Source organism: Haliaeetus leucocephalus, unplaced genomic scaffold (genome assembly GCF_000737465.1).
Source record: "Haliaeetus leucocephalus isolate CR32 unplaced genomic scaffold, Haliaeetus_leucocephalus-4.0 Scaffold156, whole genome shotgun sequence".
Classification (NCBI taxonomy): domain Eukaryota; kingdom Metazoa; phylum Chordata; class Aves; order Accipitriformes; family Accipitridae; genus Haliaeetus; species Haliaeetus leucocephalus.
Genome location: NW_010972592.1, coordinates 1094617 through 1109500, shown reverse-complemented (window position 1 = coordinate 1109500; position 14884 = coordinate 1094617). Strand labels below are relative to the sequence as shown.

The 14884-nt window shown below is 44.1% G+C and overlaps 1 protein-coding gene across 1 annotated transcript in view; it reads right to left on the bottom strand.

Annotated features, from left to right (window-relative positions):
* TGFB2 (transforming growth factor, beta 2) overlaps positions 1-14368 on the bottom strand; it is a 63422-nt gene extending 49054 nt beyond the window's left edge. The window contains exon 1 of the mRNA XM_010562140.1: positions 14024-14368. Within this exon, the coding sequence (XP_010560442.1) occupies positions 14024-14366 (343 nt within the window). The 5' untranslated portion in view covers positions 14367-14368. The remainder of the gene's footprint in view (positions 1-14023) is intronic.
* Between the last annotated feature and the right edge of the window lie 516 nt (positions 14369-14884).

Below are 14884 nucleotides of genomic sequence, written 5' to 3'. Positions count from 1 at the left end.
TGCCCTCTATGCTATTTTTAACGCAAGTGAAGTTCATAGGTTAAGGGCTCAGACCTCTGGGTGGGGTAGGAAGAACTCCTCCACTAACTACTTTGCAACATGGGGTCACCAACTGAGTCAGTGACTTGGAGGTCTCCCACGTCTTGTGCTACTGGACGTGGAAAAGAAACCCCAAAACATTATTTGCCTTCCAAAATTATGGTTTCTGGCAACAGAACTAACCTCACAGCTGGTGTGTCTGGCCCCTTGCTTCTCTGAGGGAAGAGCCGCCAACTGTACGAGTGCTAGGTAACCCATCAGCACCTACTTCGTCCTCTGTAGTTAGGAGCTGGAGGTGGCACTGCTCCCACCAGCACAAGGGCAACTAACTTGTCAGGCCACACCATTCTATCTGGTTCCTGCTGTGATATGGTAACTCTCTGATCAGCTGGTTTCTACAGACTCCTTATTTTAGGCCCCTGGCACTTCAACAATTAAGCACCTTCAAGGAGCCAGATGTAGGTACCGGTTTACTTTGAAGATGGAACTGAGGTGCTTTGGTTACCCAGATGTGACAGGAAAGTTCCATACCTTACGTAGAAGTGACCACCTCATTTTCTGCACAAAATCAAGGAGTCCCAAAGAATTGCACACATTCAGGTTTAGTATTACGAAGGAGACAGTCATACGAAGATGAATACAATGATGAGCTCAATTGATTGGACAAAAGCGTTTTACAGAGAAAACTGGAAAGGATAACAGACATACGCTTAGTTTGCTAGACAGGTAGAAATTACACAGTTCCACAATCAAGAAATAAGACCACTCAGGTCAGAAAACTGTCTGACTGAAATCGAATGCAACGATAAGAAGATAAAACTAAAAAATGCAACTATATATTACAAACAGAAGTAGAAGTAATAGCTGCGGAGAACTACTATACCTCAGAAAATAAGAACTGCAGATAACAGATGAAAAAAATCAAATGGGCGTACGAGCTTCAGGGCCAAGAAACTCAAAGATGAGACTTACTTAAGTACTAGGGAAGCTTAACAGTGATATTCATCCATTACAACATAAAAACTGTTGAAATAATAACACAGAAATATGAAATACATTTCTGCAGATAAAAAAGCCAGGCAATCATAAGATGAAAAGATGATTATTTTTTTTATTCCAGCAGAAACTCAGAAGGTCTTAAAGCAATAGCTACTACAATCAGACATTGTAAAACAAGCAAGACCAGATAACTTGCATCAAGTCTTTTTGAAAAGCTGTCCAAGGAACTATCTAAATTATTAAAACTGGCTTTCAATAAATCCCAAATACTGGAAAATATCTTAAGGATTTGAGGCAGAACATATTTGCTAATATGCAATGCCTAAACAGGGCAACCCATGCTATCTCACATATACAGTCAGCCTAATACTGATCCCAGAAAAAATATGCAAAGTGCAGGAATGAGAATCAGCTCAGAGGAACTAATGGAGTATAATCAACATCAGCTCAAAGAAAACAGATCTCACTGGTCCAGGACCTTAGCAACTGACACCAGTAGTCCTGTTGGTAAGACAACTGTTTTAATAGAATGTACTTGGGTAGCTGCAAGACATTTAAGCTCGTGCTACATAATGATTTCATTAGGAAACAGGAACAACAGGACACCAACATGGCCAGGCAGTAAATGAATCAAAGCCTTGCATTTTTATGAGACTCAAAATACAATGGTAGACAGGAAACCATTATTGAGAGACAAGCTTCTAACAAGGTCCCGTAAGGTTCATTTTACTGTACTCTACTATCTAATATTTTTATCCATCACCTGGAAGGAAACTAAACCATTATTAACCAACTGCAGATGAAATAATGATATGGATATGACAAATAATGAAGAAGATGCATCACAAATACAGTGACTTGAATCTTGAGTTATCAAGATGTAAATGTCAGTAGAATCAATACGAAAAGACAACTCTAGGACAGAGAAACTAGACCATACTTACAGAGTAGGGAACTCCATCCCGAGAGTCAGCACCTCTGAAAAGAACTTTGGGAGCAGAGGAGCCTGGTGGATAATCACTCAAGAATGAATTTTATTTCTCCTTGTAGCGCTCCTGGCAAAGTTACTGCCAAAATCAGCTGCATAAACTGTGTAATACTGAATTAGAGCAGAGTCTGCAACATGCACATACTTGGTAACAGCACAGCCACTGTTGAAATACTGTGTCCAATACTGTTGTCTACAATCTCAGCAGTACATGAATATAGGAGAGGAGTTTCAGAGGGAAACTGTGAGAACAATTGAAAAGGCTAGGAAGTACCTCAAGGAGCACAGTGCATTAAACTTAAAAGACCTGTGGCTTGATCACAGTCTATGGATCTGAACCATGCTCGAAGTCGGGTAAAACAGCCCATACTGAGCTCCTGGCTGCCTCATTGCAGGGTCTTCCAGCAGCCATGCCACCTTGCTCTCAAGCCGGATCAGTTCCTGGCTGTAAAACTTACTTCTGCAGGTGCCTACACAATGCCCATGAATTTGGTAACGGGTCTTCAAAATAGCAAGTGAAGGTTTAAACCAGATTCAAATGCTAGAACTTGAAGCTAAACAACTTAAACCACAAAGATGCTTGCTTCTAGTGAATGTAATTATTCACTGGAATAATTTACCAAGTGCGGTGTGAACGCCTTTTCAAAAATGAGTTTTGCTGAATTCCATGGCCTGGAAAATGCAGGTAGGGAGACCAGAAGACCATCATGATGGCTTCCAGCTTTTTTATCTGTAAGTGTCCATTCTACCATAACTCAAAGCCTCCCAGAGCAATGCCAGTCTCATCCTTTCTCAAGTACAGTATGATATCAATTGGTCATTAGCTATGAGTGTGAACAGACGTGGAACATTATACTCCGAGAAGAACTCCTCATCCCTGCTGAGATGAGTATCTCCTTCAGGTGTAAGGCAACGTTCATGTTCAATCAGAAACCTGTTTGCAGGTCTGGCCGTCATTAAGGCACTTTATGACACTGTAATATTGCCTTAGATTAAACAGGAACAAAGCCCTTTGGTTTCATATCCCGCATCAAATGGCTTGGGATCCAGTCTCATCCCAACAGGACATAGGAAGTACCACATAGATAAAATATAAACCAAGTTTTTTTCTTTTCTCTTTTTCAAAACAAACAAACAAAAACCCAACAGCCTGTGGTGGATGTCAAGTCCTCCCAGGCTTTGAAAAGTATGTAGTAGTAGTAGTACAAACATGATACGAAACAGCATTCAGGACATTTCTAATCAGCAAAGCAGATTTACCTGACTCAGGCTTCATCCGAATAAAAGGCTGGGATTCTCAAAGGCTACAAAGGAACCACTGCTTTAGGTGCTGCTTAAAACCCCGGCTACAGTGACTTTTCTGCTTGCCTAAACAATTACTGCACAGACTCCAGTTTCAACAGAAGGAAAAATCTGGAGTGGCTTTACTGACTCAAATTAAATTGCTCCAACTTTTCATCCACGCAAAAAAATGTACCTCAAAAGTTAACTCGTTATTTCATGAGCCACTTTGAGACATATCAAGTCAGAGAGGCTTTATGTAAAACCACACGCACCTTCATGCTATAAGCACAGCTCCTGTTCCCAAACTCCTTGGCTTTCCAGCTTGTAAACTCAGCATATATCATGCAGCAAATTGACTTTCAGAAGTTGTTCTCCCGGCTCCAGCTCTACTCAGAACTGACTTTTAAGATTTTATCGATAACATAAAAACACCTTGTTGGCTTAGCTCTGACCTTTCTTTACAGTCCACTGCACAGAGATTTGCCACATTCTTATTCACAGCCTTTAGATTCTTCCCTGCTCTGGGCGCTTAGGTCTGATTTTGCACGTGTTTATAAGAAGCCTCTGGATGTGGAGTGATGAGCTTCTAGACAAAAACTCGCTGTAGGGAGGATGATAGAGATATATTATGGCATGTTTATTTGCCAAGACCTTTGCAGTCAGATGGTCATTTATTTTAGACAGGGGGAGGTGTGGAATACCTAAGAAGTACAGGACATGAACTCATGCCTCCTTCTCTGCATTCTGCAATTCTTGCCATATTGCTGCCATATGCTGTTGCCAGATGACATCTGCCATCAAATGCTTCTATCAATAAGCTACTAAGGTGTTTATTTTTAAAAGGGATTTTTTTTTTTTTTTGGCAAAGCCTTAGGCAGAAGAACATCTCCAGTGGCAACTCAATAAAAGGGAAAGCACCACATTACAGTAATACATCCCAATATATCTTGAAGATGTGGCTGTTCCCTGAAACAAAGGAACGGCACTTAATACCTGATCCAAAGGCTTTTGCAGTCAATGGAAAGACTTCCAGTGTTTTCAGCAGGCTTTGGACCAGGGCCCTTAATCTGGTGAACACACTCTCAAAAGGCAGAAAAATGGAAAGGTTTGACTGTATCACATGTATAGCTGGCCTTGTGGCAAGTGTGCATGAGGCAGATTCCTTTCCAGACTCTACCTCAACAAATACACTTCCAGCCAGAGAAAATTAAGTCTCCCAATAAAGTGGGTAAATAATAGGACTCCAACTTGGAAGGAGGTAAGTTCCTTTAGACACACGATATTGTTGTAACTCAGTCTCTGGCCACCTTTATAAAGATCTCTTTTTCTAGATACTTTTGGGGCTCTCTTCTTCCCTGATTAGCAAAGGGAATGTGAAATTTCCAAATACATGGCTCCTAGCATCAGGGAGAAATGCAAGCTGGGATAGGGGAATCCAAATTCAGAGGGAGAGAGAGTTCAGACCCCCAACAATCTGTTCCGAGTCCATCCTAACTGGGACGAAGAGGCTCGCTTAGCTCCCTTGTTTTCCAAACTGTATATCCTGGCAGGGAGCCTCTCAGTTCCTATCACACCACCAGATCAGAACAGCAGATTTATTTTCAAGAAAGCTGGAACTTGTTCCTCACTCGCAAACCTAAAGATATATGTATGTCTGCTGCCATAGCCTGCCATTATACACTAGGTAAACACGCAACAAGCCCAACAAATGAAACATACAGACATCTTTCAGCGTACCTCAACGTTGAAATGTGGCTACTTCACTTCCAAAGTGTGCATCAGGAAAAATTTGAATATAGAGCAGTGATTGGCACAAGATCATATGCAGCCCTTGCTCTGCCAGGGAGGCCCAGAGCCAACTACAACAGCCAAGAAAACTGGGCTGGATCTCTCAGAGATTGGGCGAGATGAGAACACCAAGGATCTGCATTGATCCAACACATCTCCAGGCAGTTTAAAATATCCTATCATGTTGGAGAATACAATGTATCACTTATCCTTCCCCAAGGTCAAACATTCCCTCTACCCCTGTAGGCATCTGGATGAAGAAATGAACTGTCAGTATTACATGTATCAGTGGACCTGACCCCTGGTATCCATAATTTTTGCTTACTAGGTATTAATTAAATGCTCTGTTTTGGTATTATCCCATCAACTGGATCGATTCCTGCATCAAACCCTCAAAGCATGAAGGCCAGGAACTGCGATGCAAAGGGCAGAGCTGCCCCTCTATCGTCACACCTACAGGGGAGCAAAGGCATCGCTCAGCTTTGATAACCGTGGCCACCGCCGGGACCAAGCAGAGGTGGGACAAGGAGCAGCAGCCTGCCACAGGCTCTGGTGAATGCTAGACCCTGACCACGCTGTGCTTGCCAGCCACTTCTGCCTTTATTTCAACCCACTGCTGCATCTGAAGAAGGTAAATTTGCTGCATTGTTTTTACACGTCACTTGGAAGATGGGAAGTTCTGCAGGTGTTCTTCCTCCTAGCATACATCTTGGCAGTTGTAGAGAAGATCTTGATGACTGTTTACCCAAAGCCCCCCGAAAGTAATTTTATACATATTTGACAACACCCACTCAAATAAGCAAGGACTACTCTCTGTTCAATTTGGGATATCGGAGATCGTCTGTCAACACAACTGCGGGCTCAGGATTAGAAAGTATTATTATGCAGAAGCCTTCATCAAGTATGGGACTGCTAGGTACTCTCTGACCACTTCAAGTGCTGCTAAGATCTATTAGTTTTTCAGCCTCCTCAGTACAAAGTCTACCCACAGGGTTGGGGTTTTTTGTGGGTTGCTTGGCGTCTTTTTCTACCCCAAGGAATGAAAACCAACATGTTCTGATTCCTATCTTTCAATCATCACTATGGTAAAGATAAGTTACCATCACTATTTCAGCTGAGCTAGCTGCTGAATTGCAAATGCTGTACGTAAATAAAAACAAGTAAGAGAAGGAACTGCAACAGGCTTAGCTCGCTTTTTAAAATTCAAGGCAGGGGTTTAAAAGAGATGAAGCCAGGGAAAACACTGGATACTAACACCAGCCAAAGAGGGAAAAATAACGAAGTTGTAAGCCTGAAAAACTGAAATGGAAAGAATGACAGATTTACTGCTGCATTTGATGCACATAACCACTGATAGACTCTCCCCAGGAAGTGTTGAAATTACCATCACTGAAATGAATCCAGAAGCTAAAAATTAAATTATCTTTCCCAGAACATTCCAATTTGGGCTTTGGCAACAACAGATGTTTTAATGCTCTTAAATATATGCATGCGCGTGTGTGCACGCATGCACACACGCACACATATACTTAAGTACAGTATCCTCTTTCACGCAAGACCTCCCTCTTAGTTTTCACAAAGTCAGACTGAACTTATGGTCATTCTGCAAAGTCTTTTCTTCAAAGTCTCTGCTCAAATGCACAACTGTCAGATTAAGCAACCCATAAGGAGTCTTACAGCAGCTCCAAGTTATGAATGAATGGTTATTTGTGAACTCGCCTGTCAAGACAGATGCGGTATTTGTCAGTGCAGCGTGGGTTAGATATGGTGGGAAGGAGCCAAACAAGCAAAGTGAAAGGTCAGTATCACAACATTTCCCTTCCCCCCACCCAGTTTGCCTAAAACGATGCCAGAGCTTTTGCTGAAGTGTAATACAGTAGTCTATTTTCATGCAACCTACCATGCTTATTTGAAAAGCAATATTCACACAAGAAAAGTAAAAGAAAAATGGGTGCAGGGGGGAGAACAGGAACATTTTGACGCAAGAAAGCTACAACAGAGGGACAAATCCAAGACTGACAGAAAACGACACATTTCTAGAAATTTGGTGATACTTGAATCAAGACCACCCTATGAAAATTGAAACACAACGCATTGTTTTTCTTGTATTAAAATGTAATATTACAAGGATCACAGGTTAATTCACATTGGAAGGGACATCTAGTCCAACCTCCAGCTCAAAGCAGGGTCAACTATGAGGTCAACTTATCATTTATACTTTATACAGTTATTTATAATAACCTGAAGTCAGCATCACACTGTGCTAGGTCTTCTATAACAAGAAAAAGAGGCTCCTGCCCTGAGGGGGTTTCAGTGCGAAAAAGCTCAGCTCTGCAATGAAGATCCTGAACATGTCAATGAGCATCAAACATGAAATTAAAAGGAACCCTCACTCATTGTCCAAATTAAAACCTGAATGAGGGAGAGATGTTCTAAAGATCCTCTCCACACTCTCAGCCATAAATCTGCTGCAGGGATGCCTGTGAGATGTAGCATCTCCTGGAAACCAAACGTGGATGGCAGAGAACCCAAACAGCAACACAAGATGTATTTCAGTAGAGTCTGTCTTTCCACAGTGAACGAGCAGACTCCTTGTGCTGCTGCGTAAACTCATCCCACCTGATCTCCTCCGCAAGGAGCCAAGAGCTTTCCAAGCAGCATGCACGAACTGCCGTGTGTTTCCCTTTGGAAAACCTGGCTGATTTAGAGAATGCTATGCTACCCAAAGAGGCAACTTCTCTACTCTGCAGAGCACCAAAAACATGTAAAAACCTGCTCATCAGACAGGTCTAATGAAGCCAGGTCTAGCACTTCATTTCTCCAGGGCCAATCCTGAGCCATTCGAGCTAAGAGAACCACAGTACTAAACAGGCTCATGAGTCATTCATAAATTCAAAAACGACTGGTCACACTGGAAGGAGATAAAACACAACCCTTCACACTAAATTGTTTTTTGGGTTTTTTTCAACTCCTCATCTTCTTGTCACAGACAAATCTTGGAGTTTCTCCTCTACACCTTGCAGCTGTATGTCTTGTACAGTTGGGTGCCCACCTGCAATCACTTAAGAGCAGCAAGGACAGTGAGGACAAGCGTGGGGAGCTGTTTTAAGAAGAAACATAGCTGCTTCAGACTACTACAGGAAGCCAACTGACAGGGATGCTGGAGCTAGGCACCTACTCGTTCACACCACAGATTGAAAGGGAAACAAGCAACAGCTTGTGGCTGAAGGCAGGATGCAAATTTTCCCTAAACAAATGACCAAAACAAACCTTTTAGTCTAAACAAATCAGCAGAAACATCCGTAACACAGTATTACGTTAAATAAAACGTGGGGAGCATATCATCCTCAAGCTAAAAACTGCCTGCTTGAAAACGTGCAGCATGTGGTTTCACAACAGGAACGGAAACATTTGTGTCTTCACTCATGACTTGTTTTGTCACCTTACCCTGGGGTTCCTCTCTTTATCTGTAATACAGGAGCAGTCTAGCACAGACAGCGCAAAGGCAAAAGAAGCCAGCTGCCCAACAGGGTCAGCCTTCTTCAGGATCACGGGAGTACTGAAGAGCCTCTTCTTTCCTCTCTAAAAAATCCTGTAAAGCATTTCCTTCTCACTGGGCTCCGATGCCCAAATGACAGGTTTCAACGCAGCAAGAGGGATTTGAACTGTCTGGCTTTGTTCATCTCTGCAAATGCGCCATAAACCAGGCCCCAGTTCAGGAAGCTAATTAGGCATACACAGAGCCTTAATGTTAATGAGTCCATTCATGTGTGTGAAGCTCTGCACATGTTTCAGAACCGTGCTGAAGAAGCTCGCCGAGGACGACAGCCAGGAGTTCTCATTCATCTTTTTGCTCAGCTCTGGTGCAGGCAGGAATGTCAAACTGACAGCAAAACGCTGGAAGTAGTAACTTCAAAGTAACACAGCCATCCTGGTGACCATTACTGTTCTCACACAGCGCACCAAGGGTGAGCAAGGCTAAAAGCAGCAGCTAGTGAAGATGATGCTCTGCCTTCTCCACACAATCACCTACTAACACCCAGCCCTGCAATTCAGCGGAGCCAGCAAGAATGGCATGAGCCCATGGCGCTCCCTGCACATATCCAGCCACGAGCAGAAGGCAAGGGCACATTTCCAGACAGGTCTCTGGGACTGTAAAATGTTCACACTGCCAACGGGCTGGGGAGTAGTAGCAGGGGCAGTGAGGCACATCTAACCTTTTCACTCACCAAATCAGAGTGGAAGCGCCTCTTGAAAACAGACACCAGAGATAAAGTCAAGGAGGATTACGGAAAGGACTCGGGAATATAGCCCTACATTTCTGTCTTGCAGGTCTTCTGACCTTGCAGCGTTAAAGAGGGGGTTTGTGGGTGTTTTGCTTCCCCGTTTCTTCTTCTGGAAGAAACGCAGGGACCACGTACCATGCCAGACCCGTTTGTGGACCTGTCCCTCTCCCAGCTTGGCACGCTGCTTACAGCGGGTCCCTGGTGATTCAGAAGGCAGGCAGGAAACACACATGGTGCACCCCGCCATCCACTCCATATGAGTGGGAGTGGAAGAAGAGAGCTCTCTGATTTCAGCTGCCCTTGGTTAGTGCACCAGAGTGTGTTATTTTATTATCCCTCTTAGTATGTAGAGGACTGCTGTCCAGAAAATTACCCTGGCCCTTTTTAAAGCCATTTGCAATTTCCTGGGTTTTTTCATCACCACCTAGGAAGATTGCAGTAAGTGCCATTCGTGAACAAGGAGCAAGGAACTGTTCCTCCCATGTCTCTCCTCGGGGAAGCCTTCGCATTGCTTCAGGTCCTCTCTGCAAACCAGAGAGTAAGCCCAGCAAACGCCTCCTACAAGAGGTGCTCCAGAGCACGACCACAGGGACAGCATAGCTAGAAGGTTTTAAAATAAGGTATTGCTTCTGAGACCGTTTCCGTATCATTAACATAGGAAATTCTGAAAGATTGAGTTCTGTGTTCTGTTAAATGCAAACACACGTGAGCCACGCAGCCGTAGCTGTTAACATCGTGGTAACGATGCAGTCAGCGCCGGCACACGCGGAGCACGGCCGCGGCTGCACAAGTAATTCTGGTGCCCTGAAGACAAGGAGCCCACATACCTATAATTGCTGGTAAATCGAGCCCTTGTTGATAAAGTAGAAGCATGTCATTGTGCCCTGCCAGTTTATAATGTTGTCTTTCATGAGGTGAATATTCAGCAGAATGACGGTCTCTGTAAAGCAATATTCATGGTACAGAGCTCCTGAGAAGACTAATCCTACCACCCAGTGCAGGCTGGAACCCATGGAGGCTCCTTCATACTAAAGCAGTTTAAAATCCATGCAAAACCAGGCCCAAACCCAGAACCGTGATTTCTTAGGCTACTGAGTACTTACAGACCTAGCCCCAAGAATGCAGAAAACTTAAAAATTTACCTGCATTAGCCTTAAGCCATCTGTACCGACTAGCTCATTGACTGTGATTAAAAATTGCCATGAATGAAGATGACAGAATTGGGCCCCAGCCCCCACATACACGTGTTGCCTGTTTTTCTCGAGTACCCCAGTTATGCATTAGTATTACAATTCACAATCCTTAACTGTGCTGGCATTGAACTTCTGTTTATTATCAGCGCAACGGCAATTATCACCCAGCCTCAAATAAATAACTAGCTCAAGTATCAGGCCCTAGGTAACCAATGAAGAACTGCTAAGTAATAAACTTATAACGTGATTCAGCTTTCACAGAAATTCATATTAAGCCTCTACTCGGGTAACTTTGCCTAGGCACAGAATTCACAAGAACTCTCTCTGACGTTGTGCTCAGCTTCCATATCCCACCTCCCTCTTTAAACTGCTCCGTCAAACAACTCGATTTCCACCTGCCAACTGGACTTAGGAGAGATTCAGACTTTCAGTATCTAATCCACACTGTCGCGAGCACAACGCAGGCAGGCGTGCTTGACAGACAAAAGCTTTTTGGTTTTTCCAAACCTCTTTGTAGCATTTTTTTCTGCCACTACTTTTCACATCTGTTGGTTTTGAGTCTGGCAGTCCCTGACTCGCCGAATTTCCACATATATTCTGACTTGATGTGTCTTTAACCTCAAGTGGACTGTCAAGCCAGATGCCAGATGCCCCCTTACTTCCTCAGTGCAAACTATCAGTAAACCTTAGCATAACTTTACTTTGAGCCTTAAACTAACAGCATGTGAAAAGATTAATATGAATAAATTCAAAACTAATCAGATCCCTTCTTTAAATGTTGACACAGTATTATTTATATCCCATAAATACCTTCTTGACTAAAATTCATCCCAGGAGATTGGCATCTTGCCAGTTCTATTCATATTTACTGTATTTATACAGTACAGTTGGCCAAGGATAATATTTAAGACAAAATATGCCTTAGGGTATATACAATATCTCTTATAGTTTTCCTTTTAAATCTCCTCATTGCTAAAAATATTTAGTCTGAACTTTACAAAATGCCCCACAAAGACCTATCAGCGATCTGTAGTGATATATTGCTGACTATGAGTATAATTAGAGCATATTTGTAATACTTGGGTTGTAGTCAGTTACTGAACGCTAACAACTTGTGGTAAAAACTGAACCACTGATCTTTCCCATGCCTTCCTTCCAGCAGCTTTTGACCTCCAGCGCGTTCACACTGATCCCCTTCTCCCTCCTGCCTCCCTCCGATGCAGCAGAAACCGTAGAGTTAAAAAAATTCACTCTGAGACGTCCAGGAGAAAGCGCCCGCAGCCGCCAGAGCTGCACTTTCAATTTCTTCCTTTAAAATATGGTGGAGCGATTTCTTCCTTTCTGTCTTTTTTGGAAAGGTTCGCTCCATCCAGCATAACTAGAGAGCAGTGGAAAAACAGTTAACCTACTTACTCTGATGTTAGCGACAGCCCTTGCACAGTAGTACTGGATCTGCTGCTAACTGGCCCTCCGATCCCAAACGTCTGATGCACTCTGTTGGTAGATACCTGCAATCTCCTTTGCTCTTCCAAAACCTCTATCGATACTTCAGTACAAATCTGGCCTCTGACAACATTTTAAAAATAGCTCCTCTTTTGTCAACACCATCCAAGTTGCACACCACAGATATTTTAATTTTCTGGAAAGTATGCGCCTGCAGTTTGGACTACCGGTTCTTTGTAGTTTGCTCATGCGAGGAAAAAGGACAGATGTGCTCAGGACGGATGCATTTTACAATTCTCAGAGACTCTCTGTTACGGGGTCAACTCCACAAGCCAAGGCACTGCTATCTGTCTTCCTAACCTTTGCCCATAGGTGCTCATTCCTCTGCTCAGGGCAGGATCTGAGAGGTCTCAAAACAAAGTGCTGACGAACACCAAAACCACCGGCAAAATACTACAGTATACCAACGTGGAAAACGGGCACGATTTCTGTGTTCTCGCTATGGCTATGAATTATACTGAACCTCTCTGCTCATACCCACTTGGCTCCAAATATACATTAGGAAAAAAAAAAAAAAGTATTTCTTCCCCGAGGGTAACAAGGGTGGAGTGTATTTATCATGGCTATTATGGATGGTGCCATTATTACAACAATAAAATGGCTCTGACTGCCAGGATGTCCTGTACCTGATGCTGTCATTTAAGAAGAAAGGAAGAAAGGGAGGCAGCTGCACCGAGCGTGGGGTTCGGATACCTTGGCTGGCATCCTAGGACTATCGCACGCAAGACGGAGCAAGCCCCAAAGCTACAACTTGCTAAACTAAAAATAAATAAGGGGAAAATGCAATTAGAAACTCTAGGATAAAGTTACCAAGATGGCTGCATTATCTATTTAAGCAAGAGGTATGTGCTTTTCAAAAACAGACAGCAAGTATATAGGGCATCAAGTGGTGGGGGAGGGAAGAGAGAGAAAAGCGAGCTAAATGAAAAGAGTAGGGACTAGGGTTTGGATATGTGAACAGTGAAGTTATTTTCTGCTTCTGGTATTTCACTTTCCTCAGTATAATGATGATCTAGATTCTTTTAAGGGAGTGCGGTGCTTTTTTTTTTTTTCCTATACACTTAAACCTCCCTACCAAAACAAAAAGGCACATCGTTATGATTATTAATCATTCTAAGTGGATTTCGTCAGCACGGAGCATTTGTACCGCTTTTTTTTTTTTTTTTTTTTTTGTGCAAAACGTGGCGTGGATCACCAGAAGGTCGTTAAAAACAGCAAAAGGCAGACGGGCTGAGGCAGGTTCCAAGAACCGAGGCTACCCAGAAGGGAAAACTTTTTCTGTACCTGAAATGAAAGCGCCCACGAACTGAAACGGGAGGCTAGTTAAAGTGGGAAGAGGAGGGAGGATGTCTGTGTGTCCGTCCTCTCTGAGCACCAATCTGAATAGCGGTCTGCGGGGCAATGTTCTGGAGGGGCGCAGATAGAAGAGGAGCCGGTGACTCTTTTTTTTTTTTTTTTAAAGACCTCCTTTTCAGTTATGGAGAGATGGAAACCTGCCCGATCCAGACACTCCAAAGGAAACAACAGCAGTGGAAAGATATTGGCTCTTTTTGGAGGCTGCACACGGGGCTGCGGGGGAGCTAAACCCAGTGCTGGGGAGGGAGCAGGATCCTGGGTGGGGGGGAGGGAGCCTTGCTCAGGTACGTGGTGGTGGATTTCGGAGGCACCTTGAGGGACTCCTGGGTGACTTCCAAGGGGATCGGAAACCTCTCACGGCTGGGGGGGACAGCTGACACCCCCCACCCCCCCACCCACCCCGGCATACGTGTGCCCCGCCACCTAAACGAAACCCTCGAAGCCACCACCTAAGAGATGCTGAGGGTAAGAGCGAACCGAGCAAAGGCGGCAGCTTATGATGCATGGGGCTGGTATTTGGAGGCGCCGGGCACTGCCAAGCCTCGGGGGCGAAATTACACGCACATGCACAAACACAGCGGACTTACTTTCGGGATAAAAAGGCTGCATGTCTATTTTGTAAACTTCTTTGGCATAATACTCCTCGTCGCTCCTCTCCCTTTCGCAAGTGGCGGCTCTGTGGTTGGCTTTCTCCTGCAGCAGGTCCCTGGTGCTGTTGTAGATGGAGATGACCTCCGGGGGCACCTCCTCGGGCTCGGGGTACTCGTCCGGGGGGCTGGTGAGCTTCAGTTTGCTCAAGATCTGCCCCCGGATCGCCTCGATCCTCTTGCGCATAAACTGATCCATGTCGAGGGTGCTGCAGGTAGACAGGCTGAAAGCCACGGTGGCCAGATCCACGGTGAGAAACACGCTCAGGAGATAGCAGTGCATTTTAAGTGTTTAAATACAGCGCCCCCCAAAAGAAGAGTGACTTTAACAACGAACAACAACAACGAAAAAAAAAAAAAATTAAAAAATAAAAAGGGGATGTGTGCAAACAAAGGGAAGATCTGCAGACAAAATGCAGTTAAAAACCGGACTGCAAGGACGACTCGCAATCGAAGAACGCGCGGGAGGCGTCAGTGAAAAAAAACACCAATAACCATTAAAAATAAACGAAGCGAGCTGCCACCACAACTAGGTGAAATTCGGGGGTGGAGTGAGCCGGCCAGCAAAAAGAGGGGAGGGAAAAAACCCCAAAGAGATAAAACAAACCTGCGAATCAAGTAAATGGAAGAGAGACTGTTCTCAGCGCGCTGGCGGAGCAGGCTGGAAACCAAAAATTGAAGGGAAATTGAAGGGGGGGAAAAGAAGGGAAAAAAAAAAAAAAAAAAAAAAAAAGGAGGGGGAGAACACGCAGCGATGGCTATTACAGGGCGCTGCCGCAGCCGGCGGGGGAGCGGGTGCCG